This window comes from Prionailurus viverrinus, chromosome A3 (assembly GCF_022837055.1).
Source record: "Prionailurus viverrinus isolate Anna chromosome A3, UM_Priviv_1.0, whole genome shotgun sequence".
Taxonomy (NCBI): Eukaryota; Metazoa; Chordata; class Mammalia; order Carnivora; family Felidae; genus Prionailurus; species Prionailurus viverrinus.
Window position 1 is genome coordinate 34,678,894 of NC_062563.1, and position 26,825 is coordinate 34,705,718.

General features: G+C 37.5%; 1 protein-coding gene across 6 annotated transcripts in view; it reads left to right on the forward strand.

Annotated features, from left to right (window-relative positions):
- The window catches only part of PLCB1 (phospholipase C beta 1), a 708,066-nt gene that overhangs the window by 517,310 nt on the left and 163,931 nt on the right, over positions 1-26,825 (forward strand). For all 6 annotated transcript variants that reach the window (XM_047853458.1, XM_047853461.1, XM_047853460.1 and 3 more), the window contains exons 10-12: positions 4,816-4,962; positions 15,934-16,091; positions 26,088-26,170. In XM_047853458.1, coding sequence (XP_047709414.1) covers positions 4,816-4,962; positions 15,934-16,091; positions 26,088-26,170 — 388 coding nt within the window. The remainder of the gene's footprint in view (positions 1-4,815; positions 4,963-15,933; positions 16,092-26,087; positions 26,171-26,825) is intronic.

Consider the following 26,825-nt stretch of genomic DNA (forward strand, 5'->3'; position numbering starts at 1 on the left):
GTAAGCTGGCCTTATCCTTCTGGACTTATCTTCTTGGTTTTATTCCAGAAAGTTGTAGCATTGCTTTTAGCTGTAGTTTGATGTTTCCTAATGTCATCCTAATATGGGACAGTTTGTTTTTCATTTAGCTAGTAATCATCCCTAATATATTGAATCACTGGAACTCAGAATTTAAGGGAAGAAGAGACTTAAGAGCTTGTATAGTTTACCCATCCTGTGGTTGAGGAATTTGCCCCTTATCAGTTACTGCTGGCAGAAATGGAAGCTAGATTTTTTTTGTGTTAATTTTTTTAATGTTTTCATTTATTTTTGAGAGAGACAGAGACAGAATGCGAGTGGGTTGGGGCAGAGAGAGAGGAAGGCACAGAATCTGAAGCAGGCTCCAGGCTCCGAGCTGTCAGCACAGAGCCTGACACGGGGCTTGAACTCACAAGCTGTGAGATCATGACCTGAGCTGAAGTTGGACGCTCAACCGACTGAGCCACCCAGGTGCTCCTGGAAGCTAGATTTCTTATTCTGTTACTAATTTGTTTAGAAAAACAGTGTTTCCTAGCTTAATTCTCAAGGTTTTTTATTTTTTCTATGCTCCTCAGTATACCAGGAAAAAAATGTAAGCAGTTTTGCAAAAATAGTGCAAGGTTGATGGAGAAAGGACTGATACATTTAGGTCAATAGAAACAACAATTATCCAGCTATAGGTTATATGCAAAAAGAAAAATCCTTTAAAAGTCTGTTTTCTGTCCCAAAGCTTTTACTAGTCAGAAGTATTTTTTAAGCTAATTCATTATGCCAAAAACATCTGCATTTTTCCCAGTGAATTGCTGATCCCTTAGCTGACACTTTACAACTTATAAACCTACTACTCCTTATCCTTACCATTTCATTGACTTTTCTTGACTTTGACACATGTCTGCCTAGTCATTTGGTGCATCAAAAGTCTTCCACATTTGCTCTTTATTAGCAACGCAGAGCTTTGGGGTTGAAAAGCTGCTCCCAGGTGTCTGTTCACCTGCAGTCTGTAATAATATTCTGAACTGTCTTCCAAACTCTTTGATTGTTCTTATTCACGGTTAGGTAAATTCCTTCCCTGGGAACTTTTAAATTACTTAATATAATTAATTGTAAATAATCTTCACAAATACTGACTCACCCAACTCTAGGTTGTTGGTTTTTTTTTTTGTTTTTTTTTTTTTTACTATTACTGATTTAAATCTAAGCTAAAAAATTATGTTAAAATCTTCAACTCCTGTAAAATTGTAAAGGTAGAGAAGATAACCCAAAGGTTATGTTTGCTTGACCTATAGAATATTAACCAGCTTTATATTCAGTTTAGCAATATTTTTATAGGTTTTGTTTGGGGGTTTTATAGGTTTGTTGGGGGTTTTGTTTGGGTGATGTGCTAACACACACATGTGTGCATACATTGGTGTCTCACAGCCTTCTTTGAGATTCAAGTTTTGCCATCTTCTTGGCTTTCTCATTAATGAATTAAATGAAACTTGGACACATGTTCTTTGGCATATTGTAAAGTATAACTTGGCCTTAATTATAATATCCTCCTTTGGGAATAACAAATATATACTTATACATATAAGATTCTCTGTCTTGCACCTATGAAAGACATCAAAATTAATGAGAAGCATGGCTCAGAATTTTTCTCAACATATGCCCAGAAGGCACTAGACACAATAAATGGGCATTGATGCTAAAGTTAAAATTAGTCATCCTCGCCATATTGGTGTGTTTTGTTTTAATTTCTCCTTAAAGTTGCTGATCGGGCCAAAGGATATTTATTCCTGCAAGGTAACAGACACAAACTGACAGCCTTAGAGTCACCAACACCATAAAAGTGGTTTAATTAGCCACACAACATTATATTGCTGTCATTTGTATACCTTCAGAAGGAGCGTACACTTGTGAGTTTTCCACACTCCACGGCTCCCTGGTGCACACATTATTCCATTGGTCACATTACTTTCCTTCCTGGGCCCCTAAAGACACTTGCCTTTACTCGTGTCCTCTGAGAAATAGCTGTAGTTAGAGACTGAGCTATATGAAATTGTCATTTGCATAGGTTAAAATTGCCAAAATTAGCAATTTCATATGATTTGACCTAATCAGATAAAAGAATCAAAATTATTCTATCCTTCATGATCTTCCAGTTTCAAATGAATTTATTTCCTATTTTGAATCACTAATAAGCAAAATAAAAAGACTGATTTAACACCTACTGTGCACAAAGGATTGGGGTAGATGCCAGGGACGACAAAGATATCAAGGCACACCCTGCTTTGGAAGAGCTCATGCCTGCTTTTCAAAGTGTGAATGATCTTATTTTCTATTAGATCATGAGCTCTATGAAAGCAGAGGCTGTGCTTCAGTTTTCTGTGTACTCATCACGTGGCAGATGTTCAATAAATCTTTGTTAAACAAAACGGTAACAAAGTGGAAGGTAATGAGAGAAGGAAGAAGGAAAGGAGAGAAGGAGGGAGGGAGAAATGGGCATTAGTTTGAGAAGCTGCCAAGATGGACTTGTCACAGGGAAAAAAAAAAGGAAGACTATGAAGAAATTAATTTTTTTTTAAATATTTATTTCTAAATGAGTTCTAGACTCCAAAATATTTTTTTAAACTATCTATTGGAATAGCTTTGACTCTAAGTGGCATTGATTTTGGTTTGTTTCCAAAATGAAACCAGTCTGAAAGGATATATGCATTTCATCATAAATGAATTTTAAAACGAAGCTTCAAGAGCAGTAACCAAAATATTTTCATAAATGGTAGTATGATTGGAACAATTTCTTTGTTAGTTGATGCTTATTTGATGGTACAAACTATGGCATCTATTAAAATTCACACAAACATACAAGTATGTTGACCTCTATGTCATTTCTAATGCATAAGACCTTCTTAACACTTTTTCCTTTTGTCATTATTTAACATATCAAAGTATATATTAGAGCTGGTTTTTATTAAGTTCATAGTGCAAAAAATTATTCCTATTTCAGTTTGTTTAGGAGATTTTTCTTTTCATAAAACTCAGCTTCACTCACCAACAGCCAATAACTGAATTTACTTTTAAAATGTATTTATTCCTAGAAAATATTAAAGGCAGTTTCACTATAATTTTTCCAGAATTGAGAAAAGTACTCATCAGTTACTTTGAGAAACCTATTGGATGTAAAAAGATTTACATTGTGGTCAGTAGTCAAAACTAGCTTTGTCACTTGTGGATGGCACACAACATTTTATCATTCAAGAGTATTGTTCAAATCAATAAATATTATAATTATTAGAGATCATGCTTGTACTTATGGGTTTGGATAGGGGTAAAGAGAAGGAAAAACCATTGGTGAAAGAGTAAATTGCTAGAACTTGAAAAGAAAGCACACTGGGTTATGTGTACTAAAAAAAGGCTTAAACATGGGTATAGCCTCTAAACCAACAGTTCTATTCCTGGGAATTCATCCTAAAGAAATAATTAAGAGTTTGTGCACAGATTTAACTATCAGAGTATTCAGCACAAAGTTATTTATACTAGTGAAAAATTAGAAACAACTTTAACATCCAATGACAATGAAAGATTACTTAGCCGTGCTATGGTTACATACCTTATATACATAACATATAAATATTATAAATTACATGACAATGTTTCTAACATATTGTTCAGCTAAGACAAAGGTCACTAAATCTAATTAAGGTCAGTCTAATTACTAAATGATTGCACCTTCATAAAAGAATTACACACACACATACACACACACACGTTTTTTTGTTTTCCTGGAGGGCATACACACCAGGATTTTAACAGCACCTAGTTCTGAAGAAAGAGTTAGACTCATTCAGAAAAGTTTTACTTTTTATTTCTGCTCATCTCTTTTTCTAATTTTTTTTTCAGTGAGCATATGCCACTTTTATGTTAATACAAAACTCTTTCAGCAAGAAGAAAGAAATGCTACCCTCCAATGTTTACAAGCAGTGTCCCTACTACTCACAAATGTGCTGGGGTTTTTGAGGCTCTTATTGTTAAGGCTGAAGAAATAAACTGTGGTAATGATCAAAATAGTGAAGATGACCTCTCTGGGAATTCCATAAAGATTACTGTAATAAAGATAAAGAATTATCTCAATATTTAGCATCAGTCATCTCAGAAAGGTTACAACAAAAGCAAAATTCTAAATAAGATCCGAGTAAACTAAAGTGGGAGTCATATTTCTTCCATTTGAAGTAAAGCCATTCTAAATAAGAAATTTAAAGACCTCCTTGTTTATGAGCATTTGAGTTTTTATTCCTAGGAAAGACTCATTTGTGGTCATCTATATTTTATGTTTCAGAGAAAAAAAATCACAATTTGAAAACACTTCCACCTCATTTTAAATAATAAACCCATTCTTGAATAACTTTTTTGATTATAAAAGTAACATATACTCATAATAGGAAATTTGGAAATTCAATCCTAATTCTATTACCCAGAGAGAAGCACTCATAACATTTTGATGTCCATTCATAAAGTTGATAACCATTTTTAATTTAAGAACAAAAGATTGGTGTTTAGGTATTTAAATCCTCTGAAAGTCAGTGAGACTCATGTAAGTACCTTTTTCTCTATTATCTGTGGCATTGGGAGATAATTGTAGTGCAATGACATAATACTTGATGACTGTTATCCATGCTAAAATGCAATTGTGCCTACTGTCTTCTACCTTGGATGCTACCAGAGTTTTCTGGAAAAAAAAAAAGTTAAAGCACCATGATACCAGCAACCCATAAAAAGAACACATTCACATTCTTCTTAACTCTTCATTTCCTCCAGGACAGATATCAGTGGATGGCTTTATGCGCTATCTGAGTGGAGAAGAAAATGGAGTCGTTTCGCCTGAGAAACTGGATTTGAATGAAGATATGTCTCAGCCCCTTTCTCACTATTTCATCAATTCCTCACACAACACCTACCTCACAGGTATGAATTCACAGTTCTTTGACAATGACTTTAGCCAATCTCACCAAATTTCATCAACCTCTACTTTCTGTTGATCAGAAGGGAAGGCGTGTTTTCTTTAATTTTTGGATGTAAGATGCCTCTGAGAACTGACTTCCAGGAACAGAGGCTCTGCCTGTAAGAGGAATATCATTTCTTCACAACATATCTTTTCCTGTTTTTAAGTCTTCTAAAATGTATCCTGTCTAATATCTTTGGGCCAATGGAATTTTTGTGGATTTGACCTCCTTCTTTAGTGGACTTCAAACCATTGGCAATACTACCTAGTTCTCTGGACTCTTTTCATATACAGCAAATTTCTTTTATTTAAAAAGATTTTTTAAGTGTATTTATTTTTAGAGAGAGAGAGAAACAGCGCAAATAGGGGAGGGGCAGAAAGGGAGAAAGAGTCCTAAGCAGGCTCTGGGCTGCCAGCGCAGAGTCTGATACGGAGCCTGATTCCACGAAACTGGGAGATCATGACCTGAGTCGAAACCAAGAGTCAGACGAGCCTAACCGACTGAGCCACCCATGGGCCCCAGAAAAATTTCTAAAGCATAAATAATTTACTTTCAAGGCAAATAGCTAATTTTGCTCAAGGTGCAATGGGGCTTTAGATGTAAACAAATTTACCCCTGAATGACAATCTATACTTCATTGTAAATATTATAATAATGAAGGAAAAAACAAATGTGCTTCCAAATGTGATCCTAAATTGAGCATTGCCATATTTTTAGTAGATTATTAAACAGAAAAAAATTAAAGATATATATATCACCTCAACTTAGTTTAAAATTAACATTTTTAATAAATACAGATTTTAATAAAGCTAAAAACATTTGTATAATCAAAATACACTTCTTGAAGAATACTTTCCATATGGCAGATTTCTAAATACCAGCCTTGAAAAAACTTTGTAAAAAATCTACTGGTTACAAAAATAAAGGCTTTTCAGGGGTGCCTGGGTGGTTCAGTTGGTTAAGCATCTGACTTTGGCTCAGGTCATGATCTCACAGCTTGTGAGTTTGAGCCCCTCGTGGGGGGATTCTGTGCTGACAGGTCAGAGCCTGGAGCCTGGTTTATCTCTGCCCCTCCCCTGATCGAGCTTTATCTCTCTCTCTGTCTGTCTCAAAAATAAACATTTAAAAAAAATTTTTAATTAAAAAAAAAAGGCTTTTTAAAAAGCCATATCACTATCTTACTTCAGACAGTCCTCACCCAAATTAATAGAAGATAGCCAGACCTTAAGACCCACAATGTACCTGAAGTCTGGGGTCTCATTTGATACGTATAAGTTGTAGATGCCCACCATGCCTTGAGAGAGGTTTTGATGTGCCCATGGCTCATTGTCTAGGGGCATGCGGTTTGTGTTGCAGGGTAGACCAGCGATGCTACGAACTTAATGACAGGGGCATTATTCATGGGTGTCCAAGAGAATTTTACAGGATTCAGTTATACAGCAAATAAGCAGCTCTTTCATCTAAACTCCTTAAGGAGATCCATCCATCCCAGTACAAATGTATGTTGTATTGGTATCAAATGCAGCATTGGCCCGGTATCCCACACTTGGTGAAAAAATGGCTTAGAATAGAAATGACCCTTCTATAGAGACAGCAAAGCAGCCTCCAGACAGCTAGAGTGGGCTGTCCCAGGATTATTCTGTATACTCTGAGAGCATCTAATCAGAACCAGATAGTCTGAGTTCTAGCCTGTTGAACTGCAACTTGTATGTTCTTCATAAAAACTGGGTGGCTATCAGGCTACTCTCAGCCTGTTTTATTTCAACTGACATTATCTACTAGGAGAGATTCCTGCCAAAAAGTAATGAGATTCATGTTTGGCTCATCCTAAACTCTATTTTTGTCATTTCTTGCTGCATAACAAATCACTTCAAAATTCAGTGGCATAAAACGCCCATCATATTATTTTCATCTTCATTCTGTATGTCAAGAATGCAGATAGGGCACAGAAGAGATGGCTTGTCTCTCATTCCTGGCGTCTTGAGCTCCAGCTGCCAAATAAATACCTGGGGATAATGCGAACACGTTGGGTGTTGGAACGGTCTGGATGCTTCCCCACCATCGTGTCTGGAACTTGAGCTCGGTTAGGACTCCTGACCTAGTTGCCTATAAGAAGCCTCACCATGTAGGTTAGGCTTCCTCACAGCATGGCCACCCCAGGGTAGGTGGACTTCTTACATGGCAGGTCATGGCTGCCAGAACAAGTGTCCCAAAGAACAAGGAGGAAGCTTAACTGCCTTATTGTACATCACCTCTGAAGTTCTGTGCTGTCACTTTCTTATTTGTTAAAACAGTCACAAACCTACACAGATTAAAAGGGAGAAAACATAGACCATAGTCCTCCTTGGGAAGAGTGTCAAAATACTTTTAATTTGTTATCTTCTCAGGGGATTCTTAATCCTATTTGGTACCAGTGACCAATTTGTCATTCTGGTTAAGTTTATGGACTCTTGTAAGAGTAGTATTAAGTGCATAAAATAAAGTATATAGGATTAAGGAGATAATTTCCAATGAAATATTTTTACCAAATATTAAAAAACAAATTTGTGATAAAATAATATGTATTTCAATGAGCACAATTTAAAAATTAGTATAAATAATATGATGTGACTATTTGCAATAATGGAATAGGATGTGAAAATATCTATAATTTCACAGTTCTGCTTGTACTGCATTTATAAGAGATTGTTAAATTTAACATAGAATTTTAGATTAAAGATGTAATCTTGGTTTCTCATCCAAGTTTGAGGAGGTCAATAGAACCTCAAATTAAGAGTCTAGATCTTGGGACACCTGGGTGGCTCAGTCAGTTAAGTGTCTGATTTGATGGCAGCTCAGGTCATGATCTCAGGGTTTGTGAGATCGAGCCCTACATCAGGCTCTGCACTAACAGTGTGGAGTCTGTGAATTCTCTGTCTCCCTCTTTCTGTCCCTCTCCAGCTCACGTTCTCTCTCTCTCTCTTCTCTCTCTTTCAAAATAAATAATCATTTAAAACAAAAAAAGAGTCTAGATCTTTCACTTGATAGCATCCTAAAAAATATAACTGTAAATACTGACACATGATGGAATCTTGCATTTAAGACTACAAGATTCTTAAAAATATGTAAATATACATTCGGTTAAATTTTGGACATTATATGTGGTTTCATCTGCCTGGAAGTCACAGTATGCAATAATTTTACCAATAGTCCTTCTTATCTCCAAAAGTGCCTTTCAACTGATGTATTTACATCCATTAGTATCTATATTATTTGCCATATAATAAATGAGGCAATGGTAGCAAAATGATGGAATAGTAAGACTGATTAGATATAGTCTATATCCTTTTTACCTTCTCTCCGAGGACATTAATTTCTCTTTCTGCTTATCTTTATGGACTTATGGTTTTTAAATTTTATGTAGATTCACCAACCACAGCCATTGTTCTCTTTTTGATAGTCGAATTGTCTCAGCTTTGGTCAATGGAAACATTTCTTAGGCTGGTTTCTGTATTCTCTTGACACAACCCATTGATCTTTGAAAATGTCCTTGCTTTCTGGCACATCAAGATCTTCCAGGTTTACTATGTTCCTTTCTGCACTACACGTGGAAATCAGACTTTTCCCCTGAATGACCTCTGGTTCCTTTTAGTGGAAAAAAAAATTGGGTAACAGCAATTTGAACCCTGCACTATGGAACATTGTCTCTGGACCATTTCAGTGAACAAAGTAAGAAAAGATACATTTGTTTATGAACTGTGCCAGTTCATATAAATATCTTCATTCCTATCTTCCAATTTATTTAAATTCCTGATTCTATAACTGTGCTTCCTTTAGCAATCTTGATACCTATGAAATTTACGTAATTAATTCACTTATTTTACTAACAACAAAATAATAGCTCCAAGAAAATTGTTCAGTATCAATAGGAACTATAAAACTACAAAATACTGTTCAGTTTTTCTCTGTAATTCCTTTCTGTGGATGTTTTTTAACTGCATTTCACCAAGGATTTTTAGTCTACTGAATTTCTTCCAGAGTCACTCATTTGCCCTACCTCTGAATACCTTGGTAGGTACAGATGCGGTAGAGAATTTGGCTTCGTTGTGTTGGCTTGGTTTTTGAGTGTCAGAAAATTAATGGTTGATAGTTATCAGAAGTTGAAGCTTTCAGCTACTAAGAGAGAGAAGGGTCCACTCTACTTTTTGATGAAGAAAGAATTCAGGAGCACCTGGATGGCTCAGTCAGTTAAGTGTCCCAACTTCGGCTCGGGTCATGATCTCATGAGTTTGAGCCCCGCGTTGGGCTCTGTGCTGTCAGCTTCTGTGTCTCCCTCTCTCTCTGCTCCTCCCTTGCTCATGCCCTGTCTCTCTTTGTCTCTCAAAAATAAACATTAAAAAATTAAAAAAAAAAAGAATTCAAAGAGCTGTCTCCAAATTGCAGTACAAAGGTCTCAGGTCACCACTATCTGATATACAGGATTTCTGACCAAGTAAACCAGGTCTCTTGCCAATTATTTAATTTCCAAAGTAGTATTAGAATTCCCATATTTTCGAATATTCAGATTTTAAAGCTATGTTATCTATGTGAAACCATGTTATGATCTTTACAGGTTTTTTGTGTCTTGCTTACTTTTCTGAGCTGTACATTATTTTACTGAGGTTTGCATTATATAAATCCACATATTTGCTATGTTCCTTTATCCCAATACCAGTAAAAGTCTTTCATTTTCCTACAGGTGAATTATGGAAGATTCCCCATAGTTAACAAAAAAATCTACATATAAATTCTAATACAGGCTCTGGACGTTTTGTCTGAAATTCTCTTTTGAGAATTTGGTTTTACTTCATATGATATTATTAGTATCCTCACTTTAATTATAGATAAACCTAATGTAGAACTGTCCCAGAGGCCTTTGGGTAAGATATAAACATTGATGATAAAGAAATTCAAACTTCCCAAAGCCAATTAAGAATATTACAAAATAAAGTTAAAACCAAAGTAAAACCCAATAAAATCCAATTAAATGTTAAAATCAATACCTAGGAAATGAGATCTTATACTTTATAGGCATTTCCAGAACAAGTAGAAACTTTTTCTATAGAAATGTTATTTCATATAAAGGGTATTTGGTGGAAAAAGGAGTTTTCCTATTCAAATGAGTTTTAGAAATGCTAGGTACAAACAAAGGTTGGCACCTATTACAGTACATTTTGAACATATGGGAAAAAAGCTTACAGATGCACAATCATTAAGGTTATGATCAACCCTGTTCCCCCACTGTCACCACCTTACTTATTTTCTTGAGCACATTAAGAACTAGTATTCCTGAGAATGCTGGTCTAAATTCAAATAAAGAGAATTTTGATATTTGGAATGTTGTATTTTGAGCATTCAAAGGAACTATAAAAGTTAAATGTACAATATGAAAGCCAATCAATTTAGAAATGCATTATTATTATTATTATTATTATGTCTATTTCGTTATTCATTATTGCCCTTCTGTTGACCATCAGGATGCCCAGAAGGAAAAATAAATGGGATCATTGAAAGAAGTGTATGCACATCAACAGAATGAGTTGGTTTTTAATTATGATGGTCATTTTTCATGGGGTTTTGGATAGTCTTGGCAGTACATCAAGTAGTGATTATGTTTTAAATTATTATTTTTCCTTGAGGAACCCACCCTTATGGCTCAAAACAAAATTCTCTCAGAACAGTATGCACTCATTTCAACCTATACTTTTTCAGCTCTTCATAAATCTGTACTCTAATCGATTTGGGAGATAATGGCTCCATATTCATGGACAAGAAAAGTGTTATGTCTCTGAAAAATTAACATCTCCGTTCAGCTTAAAACACACACACACACACACACATTAGATTTGAGGTTTTAGTTATCTTCCAATGAATTAAAACACCTGATTGAATGTATCAAATAATTATTCAACTCCTCACATATATGCTCTGAGCTGCAAAAAAGTTCTAGAAATGATTTACCCTTGTCATTTATCCACTACCAGCCCAGACTGAGTGTTACTCTCTGCTTTTCCATCTCTTACTCTTTTAACCCTTACCATGTGTAACCTTTTGGTTATTTTTGGTTTAAAGCACACACAAACCTATGAAAGTTGGTGGCAGAATGGAAAAAGATCATGTTTAGCAAATAAACAGACTGCATTTAAATCTCCCTTTAAGTAAATTAACTCTTCTAAGCCTTAGTTTCATTTGTAAAATGAAGATAAATTGAAACAGCCAGAGTATTTTTGGCCATTAGTAATAAGATACTAATTACTTAATGGCTTGAATGTTAAGGAATTTATTACCAATCACAGCAAAAAGTCCAGAAGCAGAGTAGTTGAGGGTTGATTAAATTAGAAATTCACTGATGTCATCAGAGACCCAGACACTTTCTATCTTTTTGCTCTCCTTATGGTTGCAAGATCCCTGTTCACCCTGAGCATTGCCTCCCTATGAAATAAGATCCACATGGGGCACAGGCCAAAGGTCTGTCTTATGGCCCTTTGTGGGAGTGAGGTCTCCCGCCCCTACCCAGTAGACTTTCCTTTATGCTGTATTAGATACAGCCCAGAGTTATACACCACATAGCAATGCCTACATTAACCACTAACGTGGACCACAGAAGTATTGTGAATGATTAGGAAGAATTAAGATTTACCCCAGGGCTGAGGAGGGGACCATGAAGCATACCAGAACCTAAATAGAATATTCTGTTGGCAAGGAGAAAGAGAAAGAAGAGAAAGAAAGGGCAACCGGGTGTAAGTGTAAGATTGGGGTGAGAATTAAACTCCCTGGCACTTAAGAACTTCTCCATTATTTGTACTTGCCTACCTGCCCAGATGGGTAGGGGTAAGGAACATGTCGAGGGTCCTTTGTGCATCCCCAGGAACCAGTATTTGCCTCTCATAGAGAACATGTTTGAGAACGTGCACAGACCCTAATGGTGAAGCTTCTATAATCAGTAAGGCATATGCTGAAAGTTGCTTCCCCACTTTCTCACCTAAGCCATCTTGTCACAATTGGATTCATGTTGAAGACAGTTTCATGGTCTCCCTGGGGCAAGAGGCAGACACTTTGGGAGAGACATCAGATCAAACGGATGCCCTTAGAAATGGTCAAGATGAATAACATAGAATTTATATTTTGGACAGTTTTCTCAACTGTAAGAGTGGAATTAGGTGACTTGAATGGCTGACACAGCATTGAAAGCAAAAGGCGAAATGGTTCCTGTCTCCATTTATAGAAAGAGATCATACTTATGGAAGAAGGCCACTGAATTAACAAATGCATCACATTCTGGAAATTTTTTGCCATAGAGGTTGAAAAGAAGACAATACATAATGATAACTATAAACATAGACAATTTCTCAGAAGGCTATGTTAATAGAAGGATTGTTATTTTCCATTTTCTGATCTCTTCAATCCATGGATGCCTTGAGTAATCCTAGACAAAGCACAAGTGAATGTAGCCAGCTGACCAAAATGAATGCAGCCAAGTGAGAAGTTACAGAGCTATGACTTGGGGCAGTATTATGAATTGAACTGAGATGGAGCTTCAGCTCTCCAGCTCAATCATGGGCTTGGAGTATACTCCAGAGGGTATTCACAGCTAGGCAGAGATGATGTCAGATACTAGTTACAGAAATAACAAGGGTTGAGTGACTCATGACATATCATTAATCCCAACCCCAGGCAATGCCCTGGCCCAGAAGCTATATTTTATTGGATGTAATCAAATGGGAATAAAATGGGTGGTGGGATATAATAATGAGGAGTTAGGAATGTTAGGGAAGAAAAATAAACTAGCTTTGAGGATTTAGGCAGAAAAAGATGAAATAATGGAGAATGTTAATATACATATTTGGAAGAAAAATCTCCATAAATGAAGGAAAACACACAGGGAACCTAAAATGCATTCCAAGGAATAGAACAATTATGGGTAAGTGTGAATTTTCTAAAAATATGCTTTCTTTGGGAGGCTTCCATTTCTAATAAAGACTATTCATTTTAAGATTGAACAAGTTGACCTTTGAAGGATTCTTCTGGGCTTAGGTTGTTGGGGAATAAACATAACATAGACACATATACTCTCTCTCTCTCTCTCTCTCTCTCTCTCTCTCTCTCATCTTCCATTCTTTGGTGTTTTTTTTCTTCAGATTCCTCTGCATCTCACAAACCCAACCCCATACCTTACCAGGTCTTTAGAAACATTAACTGATTAGCATTCAAAAAATACATCAAATACCAGCTAATTTGTTCTTTCAGTGATAAAAAAAAATTTTTTGCATGCAAATCCAAAGAAATGTTTCTAGAAATTTTTTGAAACTTTTATGACAGAAAGCTTTAGTGTGACTGAGGTATTTATCTACTAGAGTCTACCATTAAATCTTATCTAGTTTATGTATCCATGGGAAGTTCCCTCCTGAAGTTAGTAACACTCAGTGAACTGTTCATGAAATAGACTCAGAACCTGCACATTGTGTAATGGTATTGGATAGTCAGTAATACATTTAAACAATTTTCTAGATAGCACACAAGAAAATCTTCTCTACTCTTTAATAACATACCATTTTCTGCAGGAGCTAGCATTTTTAATGAGTTATCCAATAATTATTTGCATTCTTCACTTTCTTTAGCTAAAGTAGCCTCCCTTAAGCTTAAAAATCATATAAATAACTATCTTTTCTCCTTCACTGTCACTGCCCACCCCCATTTTTTAGTGCAGCAAAACCTTTATTACAATAAACTTTCAGGCAATTATAAATGGCAAATTGATTATCTAGCATCAGGAACTTTCCAGAATATTTTGTCAGCATTTCTTCCTTCACAAAGACATTTGTGTGTTTAAAATGCCCTATTTTTCCAGCAGAGAAAAGTGATTATGAAAACCTACTTAATCAGCCTTTCATGCATTTACTAGAACTCTATAGAATTCAAGACTGTCATCCTTTTGTTATGCTGATGTTTGGGTGTTGTGACATGCATATAAAAATAAAATTAAGCCAATAGGCTTATCCCATTTTCTTTGTCCTGTATGTTTTCCCTGGGCAGATCTTGTCTATTTCAAAGTTATTTCGACTGTTTTCATCAGTTTGTCATTTTTTAACTATTTAAAAAATGGTGGAGACTTATAGAGTAGAAATCAGAGAAAATATTTAATGTGGAAAACCAAAGCTTCCATTGTGTGTTGATGGTCGGCCTGTCTCAAAAGTTATTTATTATTAATTTTTTAAAAAATAACTTATCAAGGGGCCCCTGGGTGGCTCAGTAGGTTGAGCATCGGACTTCAGCTCGGGTCATGATCTCGTGGTTCCTGAGTTCAAGCCCCGCATCAGGCTCTGTGCTGACAGCTCAGAACCTGGAGTCAGCTTTGGATTCTGTCTCCCTCTTTCTCTGTCCCTCCCCGACTCATGCGTAAGCGCTCTCTCTCTCTCTCCCTCTCTCTCTTTCTCTCTCTCAAAAATGAATAAACATTAAAAATTTTCAAAAAAAGCTTATCAAGAAGTAAGTACTTCCAATAACTACTATAAATGAAATAGGAATAGTTTGGCTTCCACTCCTGCCCTCAGACTTCTCAAGTGCCTTGATTATTACAATTCTTATCACTTTACTAGAGTAGTTCAGTTCTGTTCACGAAGGTTTTAAATTTTGATGAAGTATATGTATTTTTTTTCTTTGTTGTTTGTGCTTTAGCATCATATCTACAAAACCATTGCCTAATCCAGGTCACAAAGTTTTAGCCTTATGGTTTTTTTTCTAGTTTTATAGTATGATCGCTTATATTTAGGAGCTTAATCCACTTAGAGTTAATTTTTTTATATGATGTGAGATGGGTTGGATTAACTTCATTATTTTACACATGTCTCTCCAGTTGTCCTAGCACCATTACTTGAAAATATGATGCTTTCTGCAATGAATTGTTGTGGCACCCTTGTTGTAAGTCAATTTGAGGATAAATGTGAAGGTTTATTTCTGTACTCTCAGTTTTATTCCATTCTGTACTCTCAGTTTTATTCCAATATGTTGGTTTATCAATGGAATATGTTGATTCTTATGCCATCAACATACTGCCTTGATTATTGGAGTTTTGCAAGTAAGTTTTGAAATCGGGAAATGTATGTCCTCAAACTTTGTTCTGATTTTTGGCCATTTGGGGTCCTTTACATTTCCATAGAAATTGCAGGATCAGCCTGTCAATTTATGTAAGAAACCAAGTAGGAGTTCAATAGGAATTGACCTTGTAAATAAATTTGGGTTCTAGTGCTATCTTAGCAATGTTGAGTCTTCTGTTCCATGAACATGGACTATCTTTGCATTTAAGGTCTTCTTTAATTATTTTATTATTAATGCTTTATAATTATTAGAGAAAACCTTTTGCACTTGTTTTGTTAAATTTGAATTTATTCCTACAAACTCATTTCACTTTTGAAAAGAGAATGCTTAGCTTTTCTAAACATTTTTGACTTGGACAAACATGACAGAAAGGTTGATTTATACAACAGAATAGCCTTAAAGACTCAGACTTAAATGATTGAGTTGTGAAGTTATAATCCTGCTCTCTGCCATTTTCATTATCTGAAAATAAATATTTAAAAAATAAAGGTAGTTATACAAGAGAGGTTTTTATGAAGATTAAATGTAGTAATACATGTAAAATCTGAAGAACTACACTTGGCACTTGGTAAGCAGTTATTGTTATTGTTCCAATGCTCTCCTCCTTCTATTTTCTCTTCCCTAAAATGACTGCTAGGGAGCCACAATTACATTTGGTATTATGCCACTACCTTACAGTATGTTGAGGCAGAAGGTTGAGAATAACCACACAAGTTGTTGAACTCCTTGTTCTCCCACTGTTGAAAAGATTGTCTAGGAAGCCACCAATGTCTTCCTTGCTTTGTAGGAGTCTAAGTATCATTTTGTTGGTGTTTTACAGCTGGCCAGTTGGCTGGAAATTCCTCTGTAGAGATGTATCGCCAAGTGCTCCTGTCTGGTTGTCGCTGTGTGGAGTTGGACTGCTGGAAAGGACGGACTGCAGAAGAGGAACCAGTCATCACCCATGGGTTCACCATGACAACTGAAATATCCTTCAAGGTAGAGTGAATGAATATTTCAAACAGAAGAAGCTAGAGAGACCTAAACCCTTTTGGATAAAGCCTCCTAAGGTAGAAAGTCCCAGTGGTTACAATTAAGCCCATGGACTTAATTGCAATTTCAGAGGCTAAAATTTAGCAGTGTATTTATGGGTAATTAGCATCATGTCATGGAGAACTGTGGTGTCTCAGAAGTACTGCCATAGAGAAGACTTACAGGATTTGGGCTTATATTAGATGATTTGGGTGAGGATTCAAGAAAGTAAGGTTTTGCTATAGATTGGGTGCTGTCAATAAGCAGAAATAATCCTGTGATTGTGTATCGTAATAAATCCTATCTAGAAAGCAAGACTACAGCTGTATTTTATAAGGAACTTCAGCCATTCTTATTAGCAGGAATGAGGGTATGTTTGGTCATCCCCCTTCTCTTTCCACACAGGGCTCCATCCTACATCATAAAGGGCCTAATATTCATGCATATGGGCACAGAAGCCAAATTATCCAAGTTATGTTCACATCCCCTACAAAGAGCCATCCCCAGGAGCTTGGAATCATTTGGGTGGACAAAATCTGGGGTCCTAGGTACCCAGAGAACCATCTGGGAAAAGGGTATATGGACTGTAGGGGACATGTGTTTTTTTACTGACTCAGGCTTCTCACCTCTTTGGAAGTGAACCAGAAAAGAAGGGCCAGAAGACAACCTCTAAGGCACAACTCCCAAGGCATGAGCCCCATGCCTGCATTAACTGGGTCTCAGGGCAGAACTGAGTCTGGGTCACTAACCCTTGCCCTAAGCAACCAAGGAAACAGTGCAAATATGTGGCTAGCTAAGGAAGAATGGGGACAAGGCCATTGAGAACGGGGAGGTCAGTGTGCTGAGACACCAAAATGTTGGATGAATTATATGTTAATGTCACTAAGATTGGTGACAAAGCTTTGGACGAAGAAGGCAGTGAAGCATTTGCCAAAGTCTTTGCTGAATGAGAGAGAGCTCAGCAGATGGCACAAGAGAGGAAATGGTAAAAGCTGGTTGGGCTGTCTTATGAGAACTGGAAACTCAAAAGTAGCATTGGGGGCAAAAACAACAACAACAAAAAAGCAAAAAACTCACTCTCCAGTGTCTAGCCCCAGGACACCTGGGATGTGAGAAAATAAACAGCTATCACTTGAAAGAGAGTAGCAAAAGAGAAGCAAGATTTTCAAGGGATATCCAGGTTTTGATTGAGACAAATGGATTTACTAATCAAAGGTATCATATTTGACAGTAAAAAAATGCATTCAGAATTGATATCATTAGCACCTTAAAATATGTTTGCTATGATGTGTCTAGGGAATTTGACTTTTCATGATTTCTTAAACTTAGGCTACAATACAATAGTTAGAAATAAATAGCACCCTTCACTAAATTTTACAACAAAGTTTAATATGAGAGTGACCTTAATTCTGATCAAATCTTTAAATTTGTATCTGCTCCTTAAAGGGAGAACTCTTAAGTTCTCTTGGTTTTAATAGAAAAATCAATGGGTTTTTGTTTCATCTCCATAATCCCCCACTCTCCCAGCTTCTGCCATTGTCCTTTGTCAGCTCTCTAAGATCCAATCCTAACCTGGTTGGGCCCTTTGAGAAAATTGGGGGGACAGATGACCCTGGTGCACAGTGAGTGCAATTTGGGCTCATGTGTCTGTTGATGGATGGACATAATCCTGGGAATGGAGACAACACATCCTAATGGAGCCTTTGCTGTGCTAAGGGATGAAGGCCTTAGTCACTGCACTGAACCACTACAGGAGGGCCCTCCCACCACCACCCTGCCCACAGTCCCCTCAGAGTCCATATGGGGAGCAATTATATACTCTTAAAAATTTATAATCCTCAAGGTTCATTGAGTTCCAGGATGGGGAGGTAGATAAACACCAAGCACATTTTAAATCATGTTTATTTTATGTAGAGCATTGGCCTCTTGATCTCAGCCATTAAGTTGGCTTAGAGTGGCTCTCCCTATGCACCTGTCTATACAAGTGGTTCTTCAGTCACATCTGTAACCCCAGAATCATGGGCTTATTGGACATCTCTTCGTGGTCTCTGGAAGTAAACACATCCACACATTTTCTGACAGATACAGAAACTAGAAAACAAAATCTAGCCCAGAATACTGCTTCTTCTCTCTGCCTGCCAGAGTTGGGGTTGGGGAATGACCAAAGAGAGCGGGAAACTTATCTCCCTGGTGGCTGGTTTGTCCAGCCCTGCTTCCTGCTAATTCGCATTTGCAGGATAGATTAATCTTGCTGAGATGTGGGTGGGTGGGTGGTGGGTAGGCTAGTATGGCTGTGGGTAGTAGAGATGCCAACCTGTTTTGTACACAAATATACAGAGCAGGAATTCTCTGAATAAGGACTAGGTAGTACTGGGGTGAGACTCATGAGGTACCTCACATGCAAAATTTAAGGAAGCATTTGCTCTCAGTGTCATGTACATGCAGACTTGTCACCTAACAATGAGTGTGTCTTTACATTTTGCCCTGAGGCCCCCCACTTGCCTCACCATAAGTCCCAGCCTGCTCTGCATGATTGTTGGTAGGTAGGCTGCTTTTCCAGAAACCACTGTATATGTGACATTGTAAGAAAGGGTAAAAGAGAAATGGGGGACAAGATCCTGTGTGATCCATCCCCCATTACCACTTTCCCCGTCACTCACTTGGCTACAACTCTACTGGGCTTTGCTATTGCTTGACCATGCTAGGCAAGTCCCACATCACAGCCTTTGCACAGGTTCTTGGCCTCTTCCCGGAATGTTCTTCCCCAAGGTATCTGCATGGCTCACCTGTTACCTCTTTGAAGTCTTTCTCAAATGCCACCTTCTCAGTGAGGCATACTGGGACTACTCTCTTTAGTACCGTAACAAGCCACCTTGCCCACTCCCACACTCCTGATACACTCCCCACCACCACTTTATTTTTTCTATTTACCAAGTGGCACTTTATCCCCTCCTGCCACTTTGCTTAATTTCCTTAATGATTATGCTTTTTGTTCATTGTCTCTCTCCTTCTACTAACATGTGAGCACCACAAAGATAGAACTCTTGGTTATGTTCCCTGATCCGTCCCAAGCACTTTGAAAAGAATCTGGTGTATAGTAGGTGCTCAATAAATGTGTATTTTTTTTAATGAATCTTCCCATCCCAAAGCAAAAAGACAAATTACAGCACAGCTTTCTATTTTCTTCCTTGCCTCTGTTCATCGGATAAAAGAATTTGGTCTTTCTCCATTTTCACGTGTGACATTCCATGTATGATATATTGGTGGGCAGTGAAAAGATTCTCCAAATGTTTGCCAGTTTTAGCTATCCCATTTATTTGGACTTGACCTTCATGGTGCAATTAGACTGTGTTCTGTAGCCAAAGCACATATTGCAGCAGCAAAATAAACTGATTACAAAAGTTCATAATTTTTATGTCATTATCGTTTATCTGCTCTCAATCTATGTAATCTGAGAAACTTCTGTGTGATCTATCCCCAAAAGCAAAAGTTCTTATTGGCATTTACTGCTTATTTATTATATGGGCCAAAATAAAAGGTTATGTTCCGGGAAAAGGAACATGCTATAATTCAGTGTCTTCATGGAGGATTTTTATTTTGCACTCCAGATTTATTTATTATTTATCTCATATATCTGCTGTTCTAGTTCCTTGCCTCATTGCCTTAGCCTTTCTGATGGTCATGACATAATAATTCGCCACTTGGCCTGCATTCTCTGTGCTCCCACTCAATCTTCTTTCTCCCCACACTGACCACCACCACCCCCGGGCTCCTTCATCCCCAAACTGCTCCTCTTTCTCCCCTCAGGCAGTGCCTGTGTTACCAGCAATTGTATAAGATGGAAAAGTTGGTAATGTGATAAAATAGATGATGAAAATATATTCAATTTGAGTATGTGGTTAAATCGAGCATTTCTGAAAATAAAGCTCTGAGAAAAATAATAATTTCGGATGCAATTTAACAGCTACATAAATGCTCACATAAAATGGATATCCAAATACATCCTGCTGTTGTCTGTCAGGGATAAAGGATTTCAAGGGCAGTTTTCCCCACTGGAGGTTAGTAATTGAGCCATATGGTTTATAGATTATTGAATCCAGTGTTAGAAGTCCCTGAAAAACAGTTTTGGCTCAATAAGGAGCAATTGAGCAGTAAGGTACTTTCACATCCAGTGTCCACTAATGATAGCTCATATGTAAGAACAAAACTTAAAGCCTATGACTGGTTTTCTCATCCTTGATAATCATGCACACCATACAAAATATTCCAAAGCCATAAAAAAATGAAAGTTCTATAGAAGAACTTCGAGATTTTTCAGGTGTTCCCAGCTAAAATTATTAGATGAAATCTAGTAAATGTTTTCTTTGGCTTTGAAGGTTCAAAAAAGGTTCCCTAAGCTGGTGGCTAAAGTTATGGTAGAGGTGGAGAGAGATGGACAGAAGGAGGGGGAGAGGATGGGAGGAAAAGAGAAAGGAGACTGTAGACGTTAAGAATGCAGTTCTGGAGCTGGTGCCAGGGTTCAGATACCAGCTCTCCCTTGGACTGGCCACAAGATCTTGGAGAAGCTCCCCTGTCAGACCTGTTCTCTTTCTTAGGAACAGAATGGAAATGACAATAGCGCTTACCTTCTAGGGTTCTTGTACGCATTCAGTGACCCTACTCAATACACAGACATTGCTTAGAACCATGTATAGCAAGTAGTGAGTGCTCTGTAAGTGTCAGATATTGACATTATGGTTGAAATATAAAGGCCACACTTTAGCTTTTGTTTCTATAAACAAAAGGGTTGGGGGGGTTAATGAAGTCATTTGTAAGGCTGCTATGGTAGAGGCTGTAGATGGCCTCCACACAAAACCCCTGGTATTCACTTCACCTCCAGGAAGAAACCCAAAGTTCAAACTAAATACAGCCCAGCCTTTGTTAGAAGCCCAGTGGGAGCTGAGAAAGGTGTCCTAAGTCAAAGGCACAAGACAAGGATGTCTGAGGCAGGCAAAGAGGAGAAATAGGAGACACAGATTGGATGGTCTAGGAACCCCCAGAGCCCAGCTGTGGTTCAGGTCATCTCAGCAGCCTAGCTGTGGGAAGAGAGAACCAGACCCAGGGAGCCAGGAAGTTGGAGGGAGGCACAAAGTCCTCACAAGTCGCAGGCCCAGAAAAACACTCACATTTCATTTGCCAAACGTAAAGAGAGACAGACCCTTGGCCAGAGGCAAAACACCCTAAGAGAGAGGGGTTCTCACTTTCAGGCCTCTCATTGGCCCAAATTGACCTGATGGGCCACTTCTACAATCAACCTTTCTTAATGAAGGTAGTTGCAGTGATTCTCAAATAGCCAAAGGCAACAGTCATCCTCAGAAAGTTATCAAAGACTGATTACACTTTTATTTACTTTTATATTTGAAAGATTTTTTTTCTTTAATGCAGCACTCAACCTTGATTGGAAATTTTGGCCATGAAATTGTTCAAGTTAACTGAGCTATTGTGTATGGAATGAATATTCAAATTTCTTTAATAAAAATTAGATTTGCCTGTGGTTACATTGGATTTTAGGCTTTGCTTATGCCAATGATCACACTAGTCCAGGGGTTGACTACCTACCTTCCACAGGCCACATTCAACCTACCCCCTATTTTTATGAGTTAAGTTTAGTTGGAACATAAGCACATCCATATGTGCTTTACATATCATCCACGGCTGCTTTGAGTCTACAAAGACAGAGTTGAATAGTTGCCATAAAAATCATATGGCCAGCAAAGCCTAAACTACATACTCTCTCACCCTTTATAGAAAGTATGCTGACCTCTGAAATAGTCAATAGAAGACTGAATTGGAACACAACTAAATAAATGATACTTCTCTTCTGTTAAGAATGTTAAGAATTCATTCATTTATTTGAAAATATTTAGTGAGTGTCTAGAATATGCCTTAGCACTTCCTAAGCCTTAGGAACAGAGTCATGGAGCAAACTGAGTGCTTACTCTCAAGAAGCTAGTGGAAAGAAATGCTCTTAATAGTCTAGTGGAAAGAAATAGACAAAAATAAATACACAATATGGTACATGGAGACATGCCCTTTAAGGCAACATAAGTAAGTATTGAAGAAAAGAGGGGGCTAAGGTATGCTATTTTCAGCAGGGTGGTGGAAAAACACTTTAGTAACATGACATTTGAGAAAAGACCACCAACCCAAAAATAAGGGAGTAAGCTTTGCTTTCAGATAAGAATGTTCCCAACAGAAATAACAGAGATGAACAAATAAATGAAAGAAATGAACAGAGATAAAATCATGCCTGGTGTATTTGAGGAAAAGCAAGAAAAGATCAATGGATTATATCTGGGTGAGCAATGGGAAAGGAAATGTGGTGAATTTAGAGAGATAGCAGGTGCCGGATCTAATAAGGAATTTGGATTCACTCTGTGAAATGGAAGGCCGATGAAAGTTTTACTCCAAAGGAGTAAAATCATCTGACTCATGTTTAAAAGCAATCACTGTGGCTGTGATATGTAATGTAGGGGGTAAACATAGAAGCCTCTGCTAGGTTTTGCTGCAATAACAGAACCCCCAGAATCTCAGTGGTTTAGAGCCACTCAGTGGTTTTCTCACTCAGGTTAGATGTTGGCTGTTGCTCAGATGAATATTGTCCGCAATCCATGTGGAAAGAACAGCCCAACGTGTAATATCACTGAGCTCATGGCAGAGGAGAAAGAGAAATGGCAGAATCACATGATGGCTCTTAAAGATACCATGTTCAGCAGGTCATTTTCACACACATTTCACTGGCCAAAACAAAGGGCATGGCCATGTCTATTGCCAACAGATCTCACAGGAAAGGATAGTGACTCTGTGGTAATGATGATGAAATCTACAACAGCAGTTATTGCAAAGATTTGGGGGTCAGGATTATAGAGGTAGACGTGCTGAGATGTGATTATATTCTGGATAAATTTGGGACTGGATTGCTGATGAATTAGAAGATATGAGAGAAAGAGAGAAGTCAAGAATGGCTCTAATATGTTTTGCATTTAACAGATACAGTGGGGCCAAATTTATGAAATCAACAAAATCTAGCTTCTTTTTTATTCACACTCAACACCTACTTTCTTTATAATATCTATTTGCAGTTCTTTTTACAGCTTTGATCTTTGGTGGTTAAGATCATTGGCTGCATGAGAGTTACTGCAATAGTTAAGAGCATAAAGTCTAGAGTCAGATATATTTTCCTGGGGTTTCTTGGATTCTCCTTTTTGTGACCCTGGGCAAATTGGCTAATATCTCTGAACCTCCATTTTACAATCTGTAAAATGGTGGATAATGTTTTCCTTAGAGAATGTTTATAGCATGAGTTAAAATATGTGTCTGGAACATAATAAATGCTCATTTTTTAAATGTTTTTTCATTTTTAAAAGAGAGAGAGAGAGAGTGTGTGTGTGTATGAGCAGGGGAGGGGCAAAGAGAGAGGGAGACAGAGAATCCGAAGCAGGCTTTGCCCTGTCTGCACAAAGCCTGACACAGCGGTCCAACCCATGAACTGTGAAATCATGACCCAAGCCAAAGCCGGATGCTCAACTGACTGAGCCAAATGGGCACCCTAATAAATGCTCATTTAATGGCAACTCTTATTTGTATTAATAAGAGTCTAAGAGGGAAGGTTTAAGGTAAGGAGGGAGGCACCAGCAAGGTAAGTAACCTGAGTTGATATGAGAATAGATGCTCATCATGAGATGGGTCCTTTCCTTTTTCTCCCTGCATCCTCACAACAAGCTTGTGGACTGAGGCTTATCACCTTCACTTTACATATCAGCAAGCCAATGCAGAGAGACATTAAGTCATTTTTCCCAAGGTCACACAGTTTGTAAAGCCAAGAAGTAAGATTCAGATGCAAGCCTGTTTGAATCTGAAGCTTCTGCTCAAATAAATCAAGAATTTCAAGTCTTGGTGTTGCTTGCTATTTATAGTGCACTTATTTTTTTTTAATTTTTTTTCAACATTTTTATTTATTTTTGGGACAGAGAGAGACAGAGCATGAACGGGGGAGGGGCAGAGAGAGAGGGAGACACAGAATCGGAAACAGGCTCCAGGCTCTGAGCCATCAGCCCAGAGCCCGACGCGGGGCTCGAACTCACAGACCGCAAGATCGTGACCTGGCTGAAGTCGGACGCTTAACCGACTGCGCCACCCAGGCGCCCCATAGTGCACTTATTTTTGATGGCATCAACTATCATAAAAGTTAAACTGATAATGTATGAAAGGCAATCTGTGAATTCACTTCTAAGAAACAGTGAGACTGATTCTTTTGCTCCATACAGGGAAATTCGTCTCAGAAGATACATGCAAATGTAGTACAGAATTAGAAAGTTTTATTTATACTCTGCGGCCAGGGAAATGGCTCTCTCACATGGATATCAAGAAAGCTATGCATTGTTTAAGGGAGGTAGAGAAGATAGTGGAGAAGTCTTGGGCATATGGAATGAGAGTGGAAATTCTTATTTGAAAAAAGACTATGAAAAGATTAAATGCAACTAAAAGACAAAGGTATGAGTATACGAGTTCAATAAGGAAAACATACTGAAAAACTGATGCCCAAAGCTGGTGGATATGCATCAAAATCTGGTCCTTCATACCTTACTCTATGCAACCAAAGATTAAAAATAATTTGGACAAATGTAGGAGACTATAAAAATATGCATATCCTTTAATTCAATAATTTCCCTTCTGAGAATCCATTCCCAGAAAATAATTGAAAATACTAGGGGAAAAAATGGAGATGGTCTTTGTAGAACTATCTGAATGATAGCTCCTTAAATATGTCTGTCCAACAGTTGGGTAATGGTTAAATCAATTAATACTACTACTCCCTAGAATTTTATACAGATTTTAAACCTTATGACATACACATTTTTTAAAATACACAGGTTGAGGAATGAAGTACTGATACATGTTACAACATAGATGAACCTTGAAAGCATGCTAAGTGAAAGACGCCAGAATGGAAAAGGCCACATACTGTATGATTCCATTTATATGAAATATTTGGGATAGGCAAATCTATGGAGACAGAAAGTATATTAGTGGCTGCCTTGGGCAGGTGCATGGGGGGTGGTATGGGAAAATAGGGAGTGACTGCTAATGGGTACATGGCTTCTTTTGGGGGTGATAAAAATCTTCTAATTTAGTTGGGGATGATGGTTGCACAACTCTGTGAATGTAGTAAAAACCATTCAATTGTACACTTTAAATGGTTGCTTTTAAGTAAAGTGATATCTCAAAAACAATGCTTAAAAAATACAAGTAGACTATTTACTATAATGAAAACCAAGTTATACTAATAAATGAAAAACCCACTAGAAGTAAATATAACCAAATGCCAACAGTCGTTTGGCTCCCAGGGTGAATTTATGGGTGAAAACTGTTGCCTTCTCTAGTCCAAATTTTTTATAATGTGATTAGATTTCTTTCATAAGAATAATAACTAAATATAGGGCGCCTGGGTGGCTCAGTCGGTTGACCGACCGACTTTAGCTCGCTCATGATCTCACGGTTTGTGAGTTCGAGCCCCGCATCGGGCTCTGTGCTGACAACTCTGAGCCTGGTGCCTGCTTCTAATTCTGTGTCTCCCTCTCTCTCTGCCCCTCCCCCACACATGCTCTGTCTCTCTCTGGTCTCAGAAATAAACATTTAAAAAATGTTTTAAAAAAAGAAAAATACCTAAATATAACTAGCAAATAGAAGAATTGTTCTCTTTTACAATTGTGTCTCCCCCTCCACCAAATCAGTCTTCTTTCTTCCCACTTTTTTAAGTCCAGAGTCAGAAAATGTATAGTTTGGCAGCTCCTGCAATGCCTTCTGGTGATTTCAGGCCATTCCATACAATTCTATGAATGAAAAAGGCAGCCACATTAAGGGAAAATGTATATACACATTAGCATTCTGGCATATTGAATATACATGTGTTCTCATTTTTAGGAAGTGATAGAAGCAATTGCTGAGTGTGCATTTAAGACGTCACCTTTTCCAATTCTGCTTTCATTTGAGAACCACGTAGATTCGTAAGTATTCCACACATTCAATGGGGAGTCTTTTTCCCAAATAGGGCATGTTTAATAATTGTTCATCAGATTTAAGACCATTTGATATTATTAATGGTGTTCCTCAATTATGTTATATCTGAAGTGTCATGTTTTCATCTGCATATGATGGGATTCATTCATTCAAATCTCATTAACATAATAATCCAGTGGACTTGTGGAATCTTTTTTCAGGCCACAATAGGATTTTAAATTAAGGACTCCTCTTTTTGCAATGCAGGGGAATAATACATGTCTCTATTTCAATGGGCCACTTTTATAATCCTCCTTCATTAGCTCCTTCTATTGCGTGCAAATTTGTAGTCCATTTTGCCACATGAAAATGACCAGTTCCATACAAGCTGAAGCTGGTGGAGGGAAAGCTATAAATTCTATTCTGTCACCTGCACTTATGCAGAACTCAGACCACCAAATGCTCCCTCTTTCGTCTTCCCGTTGGTTGCCCTTGTTTGCTAATATTTGTGAGTTGTTCCTATTTCAAAATAGCTTGCGTTTATCGCTAAGCCACACAAAGAAAAGATAGTTTGCCTAAAGTCTTTTATATTCATTTTATCACAAAATACCAGAGTAAGACACATTTATATCTAAAATATGGGTATTAGTTTACCCTATAGTT